General features: G+C 42.2%; 1 protein-coding gene across 1 annotated transcript in view; it reads right to left on the bottom strand.

Moving 5' to 3' along the window:
- yipf3 (Yip1 domain family, member 3) overlaps positions 1-13,291 on the bottom strand; it is a 31,127-nt gene extending 17,836 nt beyond the window's left edge. The window contains exons 1-2 of the mRNA XM_084321348.1: positions 13,051-13,291; positions 6,316-6,525 (exon numbers count right to left, since the gene is read on the bottom strand). Coding sequence (XP_084177474.1) covers positions 6,316-6,525; positions 13,051-13,128 — 288 coding nt within the window. The 5' untranslated portion in view covers positions 13,129-13,291. The remainder of the gene's footprint in view (positions 1-6,315; positions 6,526-13,050) is intronic.
- Between the last annotated feature and the right edge of the window lie 2,492 nt (positions 13,292-15,783).

The following is a 15,783-nucleotide window of genomic DNA, read 5'->3' as shown; positions in this document are numbered from 1 at the left end:
ACAAACGTAGTGCTGAAAATATACACTTTGACTGCCGCTTTGATAGGGTTAGGGTCTTTACTCTTGGCTACATTTGAAAAAGAAACGCAACATTACTTAACACTTTCTGCGCCAAACCCGAGAAAAGTCGGGTTTCGCCGCCATGCGTTGAGCACCATACCTGAGAATTCTCTGGGTTTTGATCCTTTGATCCTTTTCCTTTGATCCCCGTTCTATACACTCAGCCGGAGCTCCCTAGGTCTCCCTGGCTCATCTGCCTACGTTGGAATTGCAATGATGATCGAATCTCACCAGGTGGCAGTATCGTCTACCTTTTAAACTCTGATAGTTTAGTTTAGACAGTGTCTGTCCTGATCCCTCTCTGTCCTGACTCGCTCTGAGGGGGAGGAGTTCTTGCAGAGCAATCGCTCTGAGATTTTCTCGCCTCAAAAACTATAGTTTCCCGTATACACATAATAAACGAGTAATCGCGATCGCCCATGGGATCACTGGGATTATTCTTTTTAGAGTACCTTCTGGGTAAGGTAAGGGACATTCTATGTCTATTTTATCGAACCTGAAACATGTTTCTGTACCGATCACAGTGTCGTATTTTACCAGACCTAAACCGTGCTTTTTGTAACGATCGCATTTTCGGGGTAAGAGTCTCGTGGAGCATCGTGGATCATTGTGTTTTGGACTATAACGTTGGATCAATGGACGCAATCGATATTTGGAATGGTGATCAGGAATTGGATTAATCTTTTTGCATGACATCAGATGTGAGGTAAGGCCTTTATGTTACAAATCTTGGGGTAATCCAGGGCTGTACAGTGAGACATATATATCGCACGTGCTACAGCAACAGCGGTCTGTGCGATGAATGGATTTACTTCAGTAGCACTGGTGCGATAGGCATTCGGTTCATATCGATACTCTTATTTTGAAAATCCTGTCGCGGGTCTCATTTCCGCCTAAGCGCAGCTCCAGCTATAATAACTATGGCTCCGGCAGCTAGCAACGTTCAGGTTCATATGATACTCTTATTTTGAAAAAACTCTGACAACTCAACAAGTCATATCCGCCCAGTCTGTGCTATTGTCTGCGGCGCAGGGCGGTCAAGCAGAGGAGCAGCGCTACACAGCAGTGCGGCTATTTTGCGATCCGAAATAAGTCTGTGGTGTTTTTTTTCTCTCACAACGGGTCAAATGCATCTAACACGCTTTGCATCGTCGCCATTCCTTTATGCCCACATCGCCCGAAATGAACGTTACATTAGCGTAAGCTAACAAGCTAATCCTGATCAGAGGCAAAGCCAGAGAACAGCAGACAGTGTGGACTGGGGAAAGGGTGTGTGCGTGTTTGGAAAGACGATGAAGTCAGTCAGGAGTATATTATAGTAAACTGAGGATTAATGAGGATGGACAGATAATGTTGATATTCAAATATAAAAAAGTTTCGAGAGGAGTGGAAGTTTGAAGACAGACTAGACTACAATATGATGCGGGGGTGGTGAGTTGAAACAGTGTGAATGAATGAAAACTTAATTTAACAGATTGCAGAATGGGTACAATACAGTACGGCTCAATACACACAATTGTTAAGGGGATGCAGACCAGAGAAAGACTTTCGTCTTGTTTACATCAGGGTCCCCCATTGTGTGTGTGTGTGTCCCAACCGACCCCACTTCTATGTTTCAATAAATTATTTGCATTTAAAACTATTAACGCGGACTCATTCCTTCAGTCCACTCAAAATTATGCTAATATTCCTTATGTTGTTTATGATATTAATTGAAAATAGCATATGAGAGTATTATAGTAATAATAACACATGGCGATATACTAAAAAGCTATAAATTTTTGGCTGGTAAAAAAATCTGCCTTTTTTAAATCTACCAGCCAAATGGCTGGTAAGTCAAAAAGTTAAGTTTGTTCCCTGACTGCAACTAAATAACACAAATACAATAGGCACATTTGTGACTGTTACAAATATAACACGTTTTATACTTGTGCTACAAGATTTTGGCTACAAAACTATCAACCTCTGTAGCACCAGTGCTATGTGCAAAAAAAGTTAACGTACAGCCCTGGGTAATCAGATGTTCCTATCACAGCCATCGGAGTGTGTGTGTGTGTGTGTGAGGTTCGCGCCGACCAAAGTACTTAGAAGCAATTTTTCAAACCCCGCTTCTCTTAGTACATGAGGACACATATACTATCGATAATCTAGCGTTTATTTGAAAACTATTCATAAATCAGCCGGAAAAAACGTGTTTTGTGTATTCCACTAAAGGGCTATTATCGCAGATTTCTCTGGAATTACTAGAAATCTCAAACTATACTCGTATTCAAAATGGTATCAAACGGAAATGTACTGATGAAAAAACTATCCGTTTCGTACATGTTGACTGCAAGCAAGTCATTGATAAGCGACGGGTGTATTAGACCCATAGCCATAATTTAAGATATAGTTTAAGCGTTCGCAAATATCCCGTCCTCCCATTGACTAAAGCGCTGGCACGGAAAGGGCCATCAGCAGAGGGCACCGTTGGCCCCGGAATGAGTTAATGAGTAACTTATTGATTTGTACATTTTTTGACATTATTCTAAATTAAGGGGATGGTGTAGTGTTTTGATTGATTAACTATCTTGATCAAAAGTGTGTGGGTCTATTATTTTTCTCATTATACTATCCACTGAACTGCTTTGTGTACAACCTCAATCTTTAGAAAATTGTACCAGCATCTTTAATATTGCAGGTTTGGAATCACAAGGTAAAGTGTTTTTGATACAAATTTGCTGCATGCATCACGGATTGTGTGTATGGAGGTTTATCGAATAATTTCCCAGATGTTTTTTTAACAACATTTTGAAACATTCTAGACGTTTTCACAGCGTGTGCAATGCTGTGTTGTTGGTGTAGAGAGAAGGGGATAGGATTTAAATTAGGGATGCTCGATATTGGCTTTTTTACCGATACAGATATACCAATATTGTCCAACTCTTAATTTCCGATACCGATATCAACCGATATATGCAGGGTCCCCCCCCCTTTTAATTAACATTACATATCTCTTGTTGTGGAATTAACACAAGATTATGCATACTTTTGACAATAAATAAAATCAGAATTTGTTCTTACTTGCTTGCCTGGGTAAATAAAGGTTATAAAAATGTAAAAAAAAATAATAATAATAATAATTTGAAAACCAATACCGATATTTTCCGATATCACATTTTAATGCCGATATCGGCCGATAATATCGGTAGGCCGATAATATCGGACATCCCTAATTTAAATGTATGGTTAATAACACGTACGTTGTGGCCTGTTTCTGAGCTGTATCCAATCGCTTGCCTATAGCAAGTAGCGTATATGCATATAAAATTGTTTAGAAACCTATTTTGCGAACGTTAGAATGTGTTTTTTGTCCATTTGTCGAGATGTACTCCGTGGATGACATGTAGTGATGCACGATATATCGGCCGCCGATATAATATCGGCCGATATGGCCGTTTTTTTTCCCATCGGTATCGGCCCGATATCAAGATAGGGCCGATATATAAAAAAAAATAAAAAAATGTTTTTTTTTTTTTTTTTCTTTTTACATGTTTTGGCCTTAAATAGTTTCAAAATATCAGTCATTTCTGAAAATAAGTTACAAAAGTAAAAAAGTTATGCGTTTTGGAAAATAGCTCTTTATTTGATTATCATAAAAAAGTGTTTTCTATACAGAGATATCGACATCGGTAAATATCGGTATCGACCAGAACAGCAATATTAATATCGGTTATCGGTATCGGCCACAATTTTCACATCGGTGCATCACTAATGACATGCTAACATCACGTTACTGTTTACACAAATTTATTGTGGTCTGTAACTTGGCAACAAAGAGAGCTGCTATTGGTCGAGTGCAAGATACGTGACAGAACTCGCACCAATTACGTCAAATAAAACTATGCGTGACTAATAGGGGTGTAACGGTACACAAAAACCACGGTACGTACCTCGGTTTTGAAGTCAAGGTTCGGTACGGGTTTTCGGTACAGTGGGGGAAAGTTTGGCTTTCCATGTTCCACTCAGGGGTGATGTAGTGTGCAGTAACTAATTGTACTTGTAGGGCTGTCAACTAGAGCTGCCGCGGTATTGATTATTTCCTTACCGCACAAATTTGCAAAATATTTCCTACCGCTGCGGTTATTACCGCATGCACACAAAAAATAAAAAAAATAAAAGTTTGAATGCATTTTTTTTTTAGTAGTAGTCTACTCTTTATAGCATATAGCCTGCCTCTAGTCTAAATGTCTATTTTTAGAGGATGACTTTGCAGCATGAATATTGTTTGGGATTCGGCAAGCACGCATTAGTTATTGAAAGTGAAACACGGATTCGAAGTTTACCCTCTGGTCGTGCGCCGTTCACTCTGTGTCGCGGCCTCGCGGGCAGGGGTGGTTACCCCTAACCCCCCCGACCCTTTCTTATTATTATTACTATAAAGTTACTACTTTATAATAAAGGCATTCGTTTTGTGGCATTAACATTATATAGTTATACGTTCAATAACATCAGCGTATTTACCGGACAATAGCAAGGCAAGCAATACTCTATTCATATCTCAGTTCCTTTCTTTGCTCAGAGCGTGCTGAGTTGTCCCATTCTGCGGTCTGTTAATAAAGTTTTCAATCAGACAAGTGTATAGAACGAAGGGCTTTTATTATAACATTCGTTGCAGACAGTAAAATCATTATGTCTCGTTTAGTACTCCTTAGGAGCGATCGTAGTCCACTCCGGCGGAGAGTTAAAGCTAACGTTATTAGCCGTGTTGTGATGATCTGACATTCAGGAAGTAAAAACCTAATACGCGCTTGCCGATTGGTGGTAACACACTGCATGACGCTACAACGTGTGACGCGTCTCTCTTCTGACCAATCAGTGGTCTGCAATGTTTCACGTGACTTTTCTGGTACCCAATAGGGTCGCTTGGAACCTCGATAGATGAGTAGGGTATATCTGCAGAGCCGCAAGCCCAACCAGAGGAGGGTAATTTATTATTATTATTATAAAAAACAGCGGTGACGCGGTATTCAGCCTACTCTGCGGTGGCCGTGATGTAACAGCGATACCGCGGTAATGCGGTAATCGCGGCAGCTCTACTGTCAACGAATATTCTATATATGAAATTAATAAATCGGTTGTAAAAAAATAAAATAATAATAATTATATTAGATTGTGAAAAAACAGCCCCCGGTGGGCAGTTGTCACTCGTCAGTGGTTAACATACCGTTGTATTCGTTCGGTACACAGCTGTTCGGTACGGTAACACACTGAAACGGTTCGGTACGGATACGTGTACCTTTACACCCCTAGTGACTAGTATCCGTTCGCGAGGAAAGATCTAGTCCCGACTTTAAAATTATGATTGCGCAAAATGGGCAGGATTGTAAATGGAGAACTTTTTATTCCTAAATCTACACCAATAGATCTTTAGCCCAGAATGAAAATTGTGTAGTCCGCCGAGGTGGGAACGAGAATCGTTTTCTAGCCACTTCTCAGCCTTCACCTTACAGCCTATATAGCCAGATGTAGCCTGTGGCCAAAACACTGAAGCCTTGTCCAGTGATTTAGTGCGGATGCTTTTATGATGTTTGAGCCACTGTCTGTAGTGATGCACACATTTTTTCTGCAGGGAAGAACCAGGATTGTCCTCAGTGTCGCTCACTTTTTTCTTTCTTCTTCTTTTGCTTGAAAACTTTCTGTCTAGGCTCCAAGTAGGCTAATCTGTTTCTGCCTCCTTCCTGCTCGTTCGACAAGTGCCGTGTTGTGTGAACTGTTTATCCTAAAAGAGTAGTCTGGGTTACTATAGTAACAGGGACTGTATACGCATTGTGGGAATGGGGAGGGCAGCGGCAGTGAGCGCTGTAAGGAAGATAGATGGGAGAACACTGATGTATGACGTGAATGTTAAATTAATAGCATGTTTTGCTTCGCAACTGGGATTGTTCCGAAGCAAATAAGTCAACACGTGAATGCAGCGTGACGTGAATGCATAGGGGAATAGGAGCGAGTGTTTTACTGCAATGTATCTCCATTTGACACAAATGCATCAGAATCGTCGTCATTTAGAAATGAGATTGCATAGGTCTATGAATCGAGATCGTGATTTTTTTTCCGATTAATCGCGCAGCCCTAACTTGGGGTATCAACACTGCTACACCCCACTGTGGAGTACTTGAGCTATCAACACTGCTACGCCCCACTGTGGAGTACTTGCGGTATCAACACTGCTACGCCCCACTGTGGAGTACTTGAGGAAGCAACACTGCTACATACCTCGTCAGCCACCTGTCTGCCCAGTTGACCTTTGATCCCCTTCATGCCCAGAAACTCGCCGTCATCCCCGGTCTCCTCCTCCGTCGCCGCGGCCTCCTCGGACACCTCCTCCTCCTCCTTCATGCGCTGGTGCATCTCCCCCATGTCCTCGAAGCTGGAGCCCGAGGTGTCGTCCATGTTCTCCATGTCGATCACAGCCGAGCCGGTGCCCTGAAGGAGGGAGGACATCGATGATACGACAATTAACTAAACCTGCCTCTGAAATCAGGAACCCCAAAGTTAAATCACCTTTGTTTTTTTGTCACATTAGATTAGATTCAAATTAGGGATGCTCGATATTGGCTTTTTTACCGATACAGATATACCGATATTGTCCAACTCTTAATTTCCAATACCGATATCGATATATGCAGGGTTTCCCCCCCCCAAAAAACGGAATAATTTCAGGTAATTAACATTACATCTCTTGTTGTGTAATTAACACAACATTATGCATACTTTTGACAATAAATAAAATCAGAATTTGTTCTTACTTGCTTGCCTGGGTAAATAAAGGTTATAGAAATGTATTTTTTTTTTTAAATAATAATAATATCGGACATCCCTAATTCAAATGTATTGTCATCATACAGCACAAGTAGTACAACAAAAAGAAGTCTGGCACCCAACCAGAGTGCAAATGTAACAGTAAAGTGCAATAGTAATATACAATGTACAGGTGATTAAACTGGGTATAAAATATATAAACGAGTACTACTGAGTAATAGTGTTAATCAGATGTATGTACAGAGTTGTAGTATTAATGTACAGTACAGTGATAAAGGTATAAAGACACTATGGTAGTAAGTCGTACTAGCCAGCAGTGTAACTAGTACGAGTATGTAGGGGATGTACAGATATAGTATACAGATACTGTATGTAAAAATGATATGCATCTCTTGTATAAGTTATTTATATATATAGCGTAATCCATCGTGGCATCACGTCATGTATCTTTATATGCTATAATTACAGTTAACTAATAGTTGTCAGGTATAGACGTTAGACATTAGAACTATGCAAGACCATTACTGAACCAGATTTTCAAACATAAACATAAAGACAGAAAACACGCTCATCTTAAACATTTTCTTTACAAACATAGCCACAACACTGGTAAATAAACGACCCTCCCACTCAGGGCATTATGGGGTAGAACAGATAGTAGCCTACTACAATAACCTAGGGGTCCGCAAAGACGACTTCAAACTGGAAATCGTAACAACAGCTGAGGTACACAAAAAAGTGAGCGCCCTCCAACCTAACAAGGCCACTGGCCATGACAATATCCCCTCCAAATTCCTCAGAGACTCAGCAGCCGCCATCACCCCAGTCATCAGTCATCACACACATAATAAACCTCTCCATAAAACAGGGACACGTACCCAAAGACTTCAAAATTGCGAGAGTATCCCCCCCCCGCACAAAAAGGGCAGCAAATTGGACCCAGGCAACTACCGCCCTGTTTATATTATTACCTCCATCTCGAAAGTCATGGGGGGAAAAAAAGAGTATACGAACAGGTCGAAAAGTACCTTGCGGGAAAAAAAATCTAATTTACGAATTCCAATCTGGCTTCAGAACATCCCACTCAAGTTTTTCAAGTTTCTTTAATAGTTGTCATACAGAAGTACAGAATACTTTCATACAAAATGCTTCTTACTGTTACGCTCCAGAGACTGTGCTAGACAAGATAGTATCAAATAACATAGTATAGCATGTAAATTAGAAGTAGAAAATGAGGTCACAGTGTTCAGTATAGACATATGTACAATGTTCGATGCAGAATAGACGTAACTGAGTTACCATATAATATACAATACTATGCAGTGTACTAATGTACAATATTATATAGTGCAAAGCAGAAATGGGATGAGGTACAATTTAGGTACAATTTACAGTAAGGTGTACGAGTTGTAGTGCAATCCTTCATCAATAAATATAAAGTGTGGGGAGTGGGTGCTACAGTGTGTTTGTTTAAAGTGAGTGTGTGCTACAAAGTGTGGGGAGTGGGTGCTACAGTGTGTTTGTTTAAAGTGAGTGTGTGCGTGTGGATGTGTGTGCTATGTGCGTTTGATGGTTGTTGTTGTGTAGTGTTCATTGTTCGTTAAGCAGCCTGATGGCCTGGGGATAGAAGCTTCTTCTGAGTCTTTCTGTGCTCGCCTTGAGACTCCGGTATCGCTTGCCTGACCGCAGCAGTTCAAAGAGGCAGTTGTTCGGGTGACTGGAGTCTTTAATGATTCTCTTAGCCTTGCCCCTGCACCGCTTGTTGTAAATGTTCTGGAGGGTGGGGAGCCCCCCTCCGATTGTGCGTTCGGCTGAACGTGTCACTCTTTGTAGTCTGCTTCGGTCTTGTGCAGTGCTATTCCCAAACCAGGAGGTGATGTTGCCAGTCAGGATGCTCTCTATTGTACATGAGTAGAAGTTCTTGAGGATCTTCTGACTGACTTGGAACTTCCTTAGGCGCCTGAGGAAGTAGAGGCGTTGTCGTGCCTTCTTCACAACACTGTCAATGTGTGTGGTCCATGTCAAGTCCTCGGATATGTAGGCTCCGAGTAGGGCTGGGCGATATGACGATATTATATAAATATCGGGTACAGTTCATTAACGATACACTTTTTCAACGTATCGTGGATATCGTGATGTTTTGCCCAATAGGATTGTGTCGCGTCAATCTGGTCCACATGTTACTCGTTCATATCTCAGCCCGTGTTGAGATATGCCCATTCCGCGGTCTGTTAATAAAGTTTTCAATCAGACAGATGTATGGAAAGGCTTTTATTATAACATTCGTTGAGGTAAAATCATTATGGCTCATTTAGTCATCCTGTGGAGCACTGCTCTCCTACTAGTCGGTCGTGGGGAGCTAATGTTAGTAGCTTTGTTGATGGCAGCACACAGGACATTCAGGAAGTCAAAAACTAATAGTGCTTGCCGATTGGTGCTAAGAACAGCAGGGCGGGGTGCAAGCGGTGTGACGTAATTGGCAGACTCGACTGTCAATCAAAATTATTCTGTTGTCCGTCAGAATGAATGAATGAAAACTTTATTAACATATTGCAGAATGGGTACAATACAGTACAGGAGGATGAAGACCAGAAAAAGACTTTCGGCTTTTTTACATAAGGGTCCTCCATTTTCAATACATCAAAACAGTTAGAGACATACAAATATACAGTAGTTTCATAAAAATGCTAAAATGCTATTGATTGATTGATTGATTGATTGATTGATTGATTGATTGATTGATTTAAAACTTTATTAACATCAATGGGTACAGTACAGCTCAATACATACAATTGTTAAGGGGATGCAGACCAGAGAAAGACTTTTGTCTTGTTTACATCAGGGTCCCCCATTTTCAATTCATCATATTTCATATCTAAATCATATAATATCTCATTGCTAAATATATGCAATATATTATAATCTAATAATCCAATAATCTAAATCTAATATATAATATAAAAATGCTAAATGCATGGGTATTTTATTTTGTCTTTAATGTTAGCTTGCAAACTCAAATACTGTCTTGGTAAGCCTCATAATGAATCGTTTGGGGTAAAAAAGAAAAACATCGTGATGTGTATCGTGTATCGCCGAAAGGTCAGAAAATATCGTGATATCATATTTAGGCCATATCGCCCAGCCCTAGCTCCGAGGTACTTAAAGCTGTTGACTCTCTCAACCGGTGCCCCGTCGATGCTGAGGGGGCTGTAGTCCTTGACCCCCGACCTCCTGAAGTCCACAATCATCTCCTTTGTTTTGCTGACGTTCAGGGAGAAGCTGTTTTCCTGGCACCATCCCGCCAGGACCTTGACCTCTTCCAGGTAGGCCCTCTCGTCGTTGGCAGAGATCAGGCCCACCACCACTGTGTCATCAGCAAATTTGATGATTGTGTTGCTACTCCGCTGAGCCACACAGTCGTGTGTGTACAGGGAGTAGAGGAGGGGACTCAGAACACAGCCCTGGGGGGCCCCTATGTTGAGGGTGATGGATGAGGAGGTGCAGTTGCCTGCTCTCACCACCTGGGGTCTGCCCGTCAGGAAGTCCAAGACCCACTGGCAGAGGTCATAGTTCAAGCCCAGGTCCCTGAGCTTGGCTATGAGTTTGCAGGGGACTATGGTATTGAATGCCGAGCTGTAGTCGATGAATAGCATTCTCACATAGTTCCCCTTCCTCTTGTCCAGGTGTGATGCTGCTGTGTGCAGCACATGGGCTATGGCGTCCTCCGTGGACCTGTTGGGGCGGTATGCAAATTGCAGGGGGTCCATGTTGATGGGGAGGGAGGAGCAGATGTAGCCCTTTACTAGCTTCTCAAAGCACTTCATGGCTATGGAGGTGAGAGCTACAGGACCCTCTTTGCGCCGCCCCTGTGCCTCAAATAGATCCGCTATCAACTCTATCTTTAATCTTTCAAAATGTTCAGTTGCTATCGCTATTAGCTCTATCTTTAATCTTTCAAAATGTACAGTTGCTATTGCATGCACTCATCTGTGTTTCACCACACACATGAGTGCATGCTTACCAACTGTCCGTCTGCAGCACTACTATCACCAACATCTAAGAAGGGAGATCCCCCCTTGAATGGCCCTTCTAAGGTTTCTCTCCTCCACACTGCCTGTGGAGCTTTTTTCCCTATTGTTAGGTTTTAGTGAGTTTTTCCTTACCTTCGCGTGGGGTATGTCTGGGAGTGCTTGCATTATTTCATTTATTTGCATTCATCTAAAAATGTTTGGACCTTATGGTGTTCTTGTTCTGTTCTTGACTTATTGTTATGTTTTCTTCTTGACTTGTTTAAAGAAGACCTGTACGGCCCATGGGGACATTAACGTGTGTTGTCGGGCCCTATAAATAAATTTGATTTGATTTGATTTAGTCGTTGAGGCAAGCAGGCTTGGATTTTTTGGGTACTCCACTGACACATGCCTTCTCTATTTGAACGACCACATCAAACAAGAGGTGGACGCAGGCAAATACTGCGGCATGGTCATGCTGGACCTACAAAAGGCCTTCACACTGTCAATCACTCCATTCTGATTGACAAGCTAAAAGCAATTGGTTTTGATTTGAGTTTATCAGTGAGCTGGATGCATTCCTACCTGGAGGGGAGAGAACAGATGGTGGAGGTAAACGGTACACTACCCCCCCCCCCTCCCAGTGAGCTGCAGTGTTCCACAAGGAAGCATTTTAGGACCGTTACTGTTCCTAATTTATGCAAATGACATGTCATCAGCTTGTGACTGCAACCTGTTCCTGTTCGCGGACGACTCAGCCCTGCTGGTCTCTGACAGGGACAGGTTGCTGTTGCAGGTTGAAAAAAAACCCAGCTCTGAACTCGGCAGAATCTGCACCAAACTATCATTACACCTGGGCAAAACAGAGTCCATTCTCTTCAGATCAAATAACAAACTCAGCAAGACCAACGGCTTCTCTGTTACAGTGGGTGACACTGACAATATTGTCACAAGGAAAGGAAATTACATACCTGGGTTCCATCCTAGAGGCAAATCTTTCCTGTGACAAAATGGCAACCAATGTAATAAAAAAAGTCAACCAACGAACGAGATTTGTGTACCGGATCTCCTCTCTGGTAAACAAGAATACCCTGACTAACAGAGCACTCATTCAAGGGTACTACAACTATGCTTGCACCTCGTGGTACCAAGCAGCACCTTGACAAAAGGCACTAAAAACAAGATTACAAACTTCACAAAACAAACTGGTTAGACTACTGCTTAACCTAACTTGTAAAACCCACCTCACCCCTGCCCACTTTGACAACCTAGGATGGCTTAGAGTAGACGACAGAGTACAGCAACTTGCAATGGGCCTGGTCTACAAGATACACTACACCACTAAGATACCCATGTACATGTCAAAATACTTCCCAAAGGTCAGTGAATACCACGACCACAACACCAGAGGGAGCTCCACAAATCATGTTAAACCCAGATTCGGCTCAAACAAGGGACTAAACACGTTTCGCAATTATGCCACATCAATGTGGAATGCGAATCACTACCCACCTTCAAAACCACTCTCAAAGAGCACCTACGGGAGACTGCAATTCGAAACTACTGGCCCCTGTAAAATGTCCTAACCCAACCCCCTCCAATATACAGTTTATGTCCTAACCCAATAATACACGAGACCCTCTTCTTGGGTCCAAGTAAGGTTTCGTGGATAATCCAATGTACAGTTACCCCCCCCCCCACCTACTCCAATGTAGTTTCTTCATCAAATGTATATACTCTTTTTGTATCACAAACAGTACTGTATTTGTAGATCTGATATGTCATAAATGTATAGATGTAGCAGTACTGTCTATCTGTATGTCATGTATGTCATATATCTGTTATGATGAATTGAAAATGGGGGACCCTGATGTAAACAAGACGAAAGTCTTTCTCTGGTCTGCATCCCCAGTGTGTATTGAGCTGTACTGTACTGTATCCATTCTGCAATCTGTTAAATAACATTTTCAATCAATCAATCAAACTGTAGTAGCAATAGCATTTTAGTCATGAGTTATTATCACAACGACACGTCCTCCATTCTACAAACTTAACTTGCAAAACCATGTAGTCTCGCTGACGTTACCGATATTCGTTAAATAGCAAGTTTACATCAGTAAGCGACAGCAGATCATCTTATATAATATACTGTAGTCTAGCAGCTAGCTAACATCATTACCTGGGTGATGTTGTCATCGAAGCCGCCCCACGGTTCCGTGTTCGTGTTTTTGTTTCCATTTCCACCCGGTGCAGACATCTTGACGAGTGTATTCCTTACACTAACAAATAAACTACCCCGTTGATCGTTTAATCGACTACTTTGTCGCCAATCATATCTAAACGGGACGCAAAATATAGCTAGAAATGTTTAGCTAACTAGCTACTCCTTCCCCAAGATTCCAATACACATCTGTTGTTCAGCTGCGTCAGATTCACGCAGGAGGACGTACAGTGACGTAGTACGTTTCTTCTTCTTCTTCTTCCATGATTAATGGCAGATCGCGACCACAAAAGGCGCATACCGCCACATACTGTACAATCCATTCAACCCCATAACACACAAAACAAAACCCCATCCCTAACATCACCACCCTATCCAAACCTAATCTATGAGTCATTCATTGCCTCCTGTGGGCTGACTCTGGCTTTTTTTGAACACTCACCACAACATGTCGTCAGCTTGTGACTGCAACTTGTTCCTGTTTGCGGACGACTCAGCCCTGCTGGTCTCTGACAAGAACAAGTTACAGGTTGAAAAAACCCTCAGCTCGGAACTAGGCAAAATCTGCATATGGCTCGCCGACAACAAACTATCATTACACATGGGCAAAACAGAGTCCATTCTCTTCGGTTCAAATAACAAACTCAGCAAAACAGACGGCTTCTCAGTTACAGTGGGTGACAATATTGTCACAAGGAAAGATGAAATTACCTACCTGGGTTCCATCCTAGAGGCTAATCTTTCCTGTGACAAAATGGCATCCAATCTAATAAAAAAAAGTCAATCAACGAACTCGATTCTTGTACCGGATCTCCTCCCTGGTAAACAAGAATACCCTGAAGACTCTGGCAGGAGCACTCATTCAAGGGTACTACGACTATGCTTGCACCTCATGGTACCAAAGCACCTCAAAGGCACTAAAAACCAAATTACAAACATCTCAAAACAAACTAGTCAGACTACTGCTTGACCTGACTCCTAGAACCCACCTCACCCCTGCACACTTTGCCAACCTAGGATGGCTTAGAGTAGACAACAGAGTACAGCAACTTGCAATGGGCCTGGTCTACAAGATACACTACACGACCAAGGTACCCATGTACATGTCAAAATACTTCCCAAAGGTCAGTGAATACCACGATCACAACACCAGAGGGAGCTCCACAAATCATGTAAAACCCAGATTCGGCTCAAACAAGGGACTAAACACGTTTCGCAATTATGCCACAACAATGTGGAATGCCCTACCCAAAGCTGTAAAGGAATGTAAATCACTACCCACCTTCAAAAACACTCTCAAAGAACACCTACGGGAGACTGCAATTCAAAACTGGCCCCTACAAATGTCCTAACCCAGTTGTACAATAAAGACCAAGCATGGCTTTGTCAGTATTCCAATGTACAGCCCCACCCAACCCCACCCCACCTACCCAACCTCCTCCAATGTACAGTTTCTATGTCAAATGTATGTCAGTATTCCAATGTACAGTGTCCCCCCCCCCCCCCCCCACCTCCAATGTACAGCCCCACCCCACCTACCCAACCTCCCCCAATGCACAGTTTCTATGTCAAATGTATATACTCTTCTTCTGGATTTTTTTTAGTATCACAAACAGTACTGTATTTGAAAATCTGGTATGTCATAAATGTATAGATGTAGCAGTACTGTCTATCTGTATGTCATGTGTGTCATATGATGAATTGAAAATGGGGGACCCTGATGGAAACAAGACGAAAGTCTTTCTCAGGTCTGCATCCTCTTAACAATTGTATGTATTGAGCTGTACTGTACTGTACCCATTCTGCAATCTGTTAATAAACTTTTCAATCAATCAATCAATCAATCAATCAATCAAACCTTCCCTAACTCTCTTACTTGATCACTCACAACAACCTTCTTCCCTAACTTCCCTAACTCCCTTGATACTTGCCCCATTGTCAACCCCTTCATACCCATGTCTAGTACTGCTGCTTCAACTACTAACTTTAACCTCTCTGTCCTACTGCTAACCATCACTATTGTATTCACTACTCTTGTCACAAATGCCACTATCTCCAACTTCTCCCCCCACACCCTTTCTTTCTCCTCCTGTACTTCCTCTACTGACAAATGCCCTTTTCTAAACCCCTTATCCTCACCTTGCTTCCCCTGATCCTCCTGCACTACCCTTACTGCCAAATGCCCTTCTCCTTCCTTATCTTGCTTTCCCTGTCCTACCTTCCTAACTGCCTCTGCATACGAAATCCTATCCTCCCTTCTCACCTGCTGTACCACTACCTCTCGCTTCATTGCCTCACAACCCCAATACGCTACACTATGCTTCCCACCACAACTACAACACCTCGGCTCCACTCCCTGGTCACAATCCCCATACTCATGCTCCCCACTACATCTACCACATCTCTGTCCCTTCCTACATGACCTAGCTATATGTCCAAACTCCTGGCACCTGTAACACCTCAATGGTTTCGGCACAAACTCCCTAACCCTATATGCCAAAAACCCTAAAAATACTCTCTGACTAACCTCACCCTCAAACTGAATAACTATCGTCCCTGTCACCTCCTTCTCTACACCTCTCTTCATCCTATCTACACTCTTAACTTTCCCATTACGTTTGTCACTCCTCAACTCTTCTAACAGCTGCTCCATACTAACCTTAATTGGAATTCCACTAATCACCCCCTTGC

This window comes from Notolepis coatsorum (assembly GCF_963971535.1).
Source record: "Notolepis coatsorum genome assembly, chromosome: 9".
Taxonomy (NCBI): domain Eukaryota; kingdom Metazoa; phylum Chordata; class Actinopteri; order Aulopiformes; family Paralepididae; genus Notolepis; species Notolepis coatsorum.
This window is presented reverse-complemented; position numbering and strand designations above follow the sequence as displayed.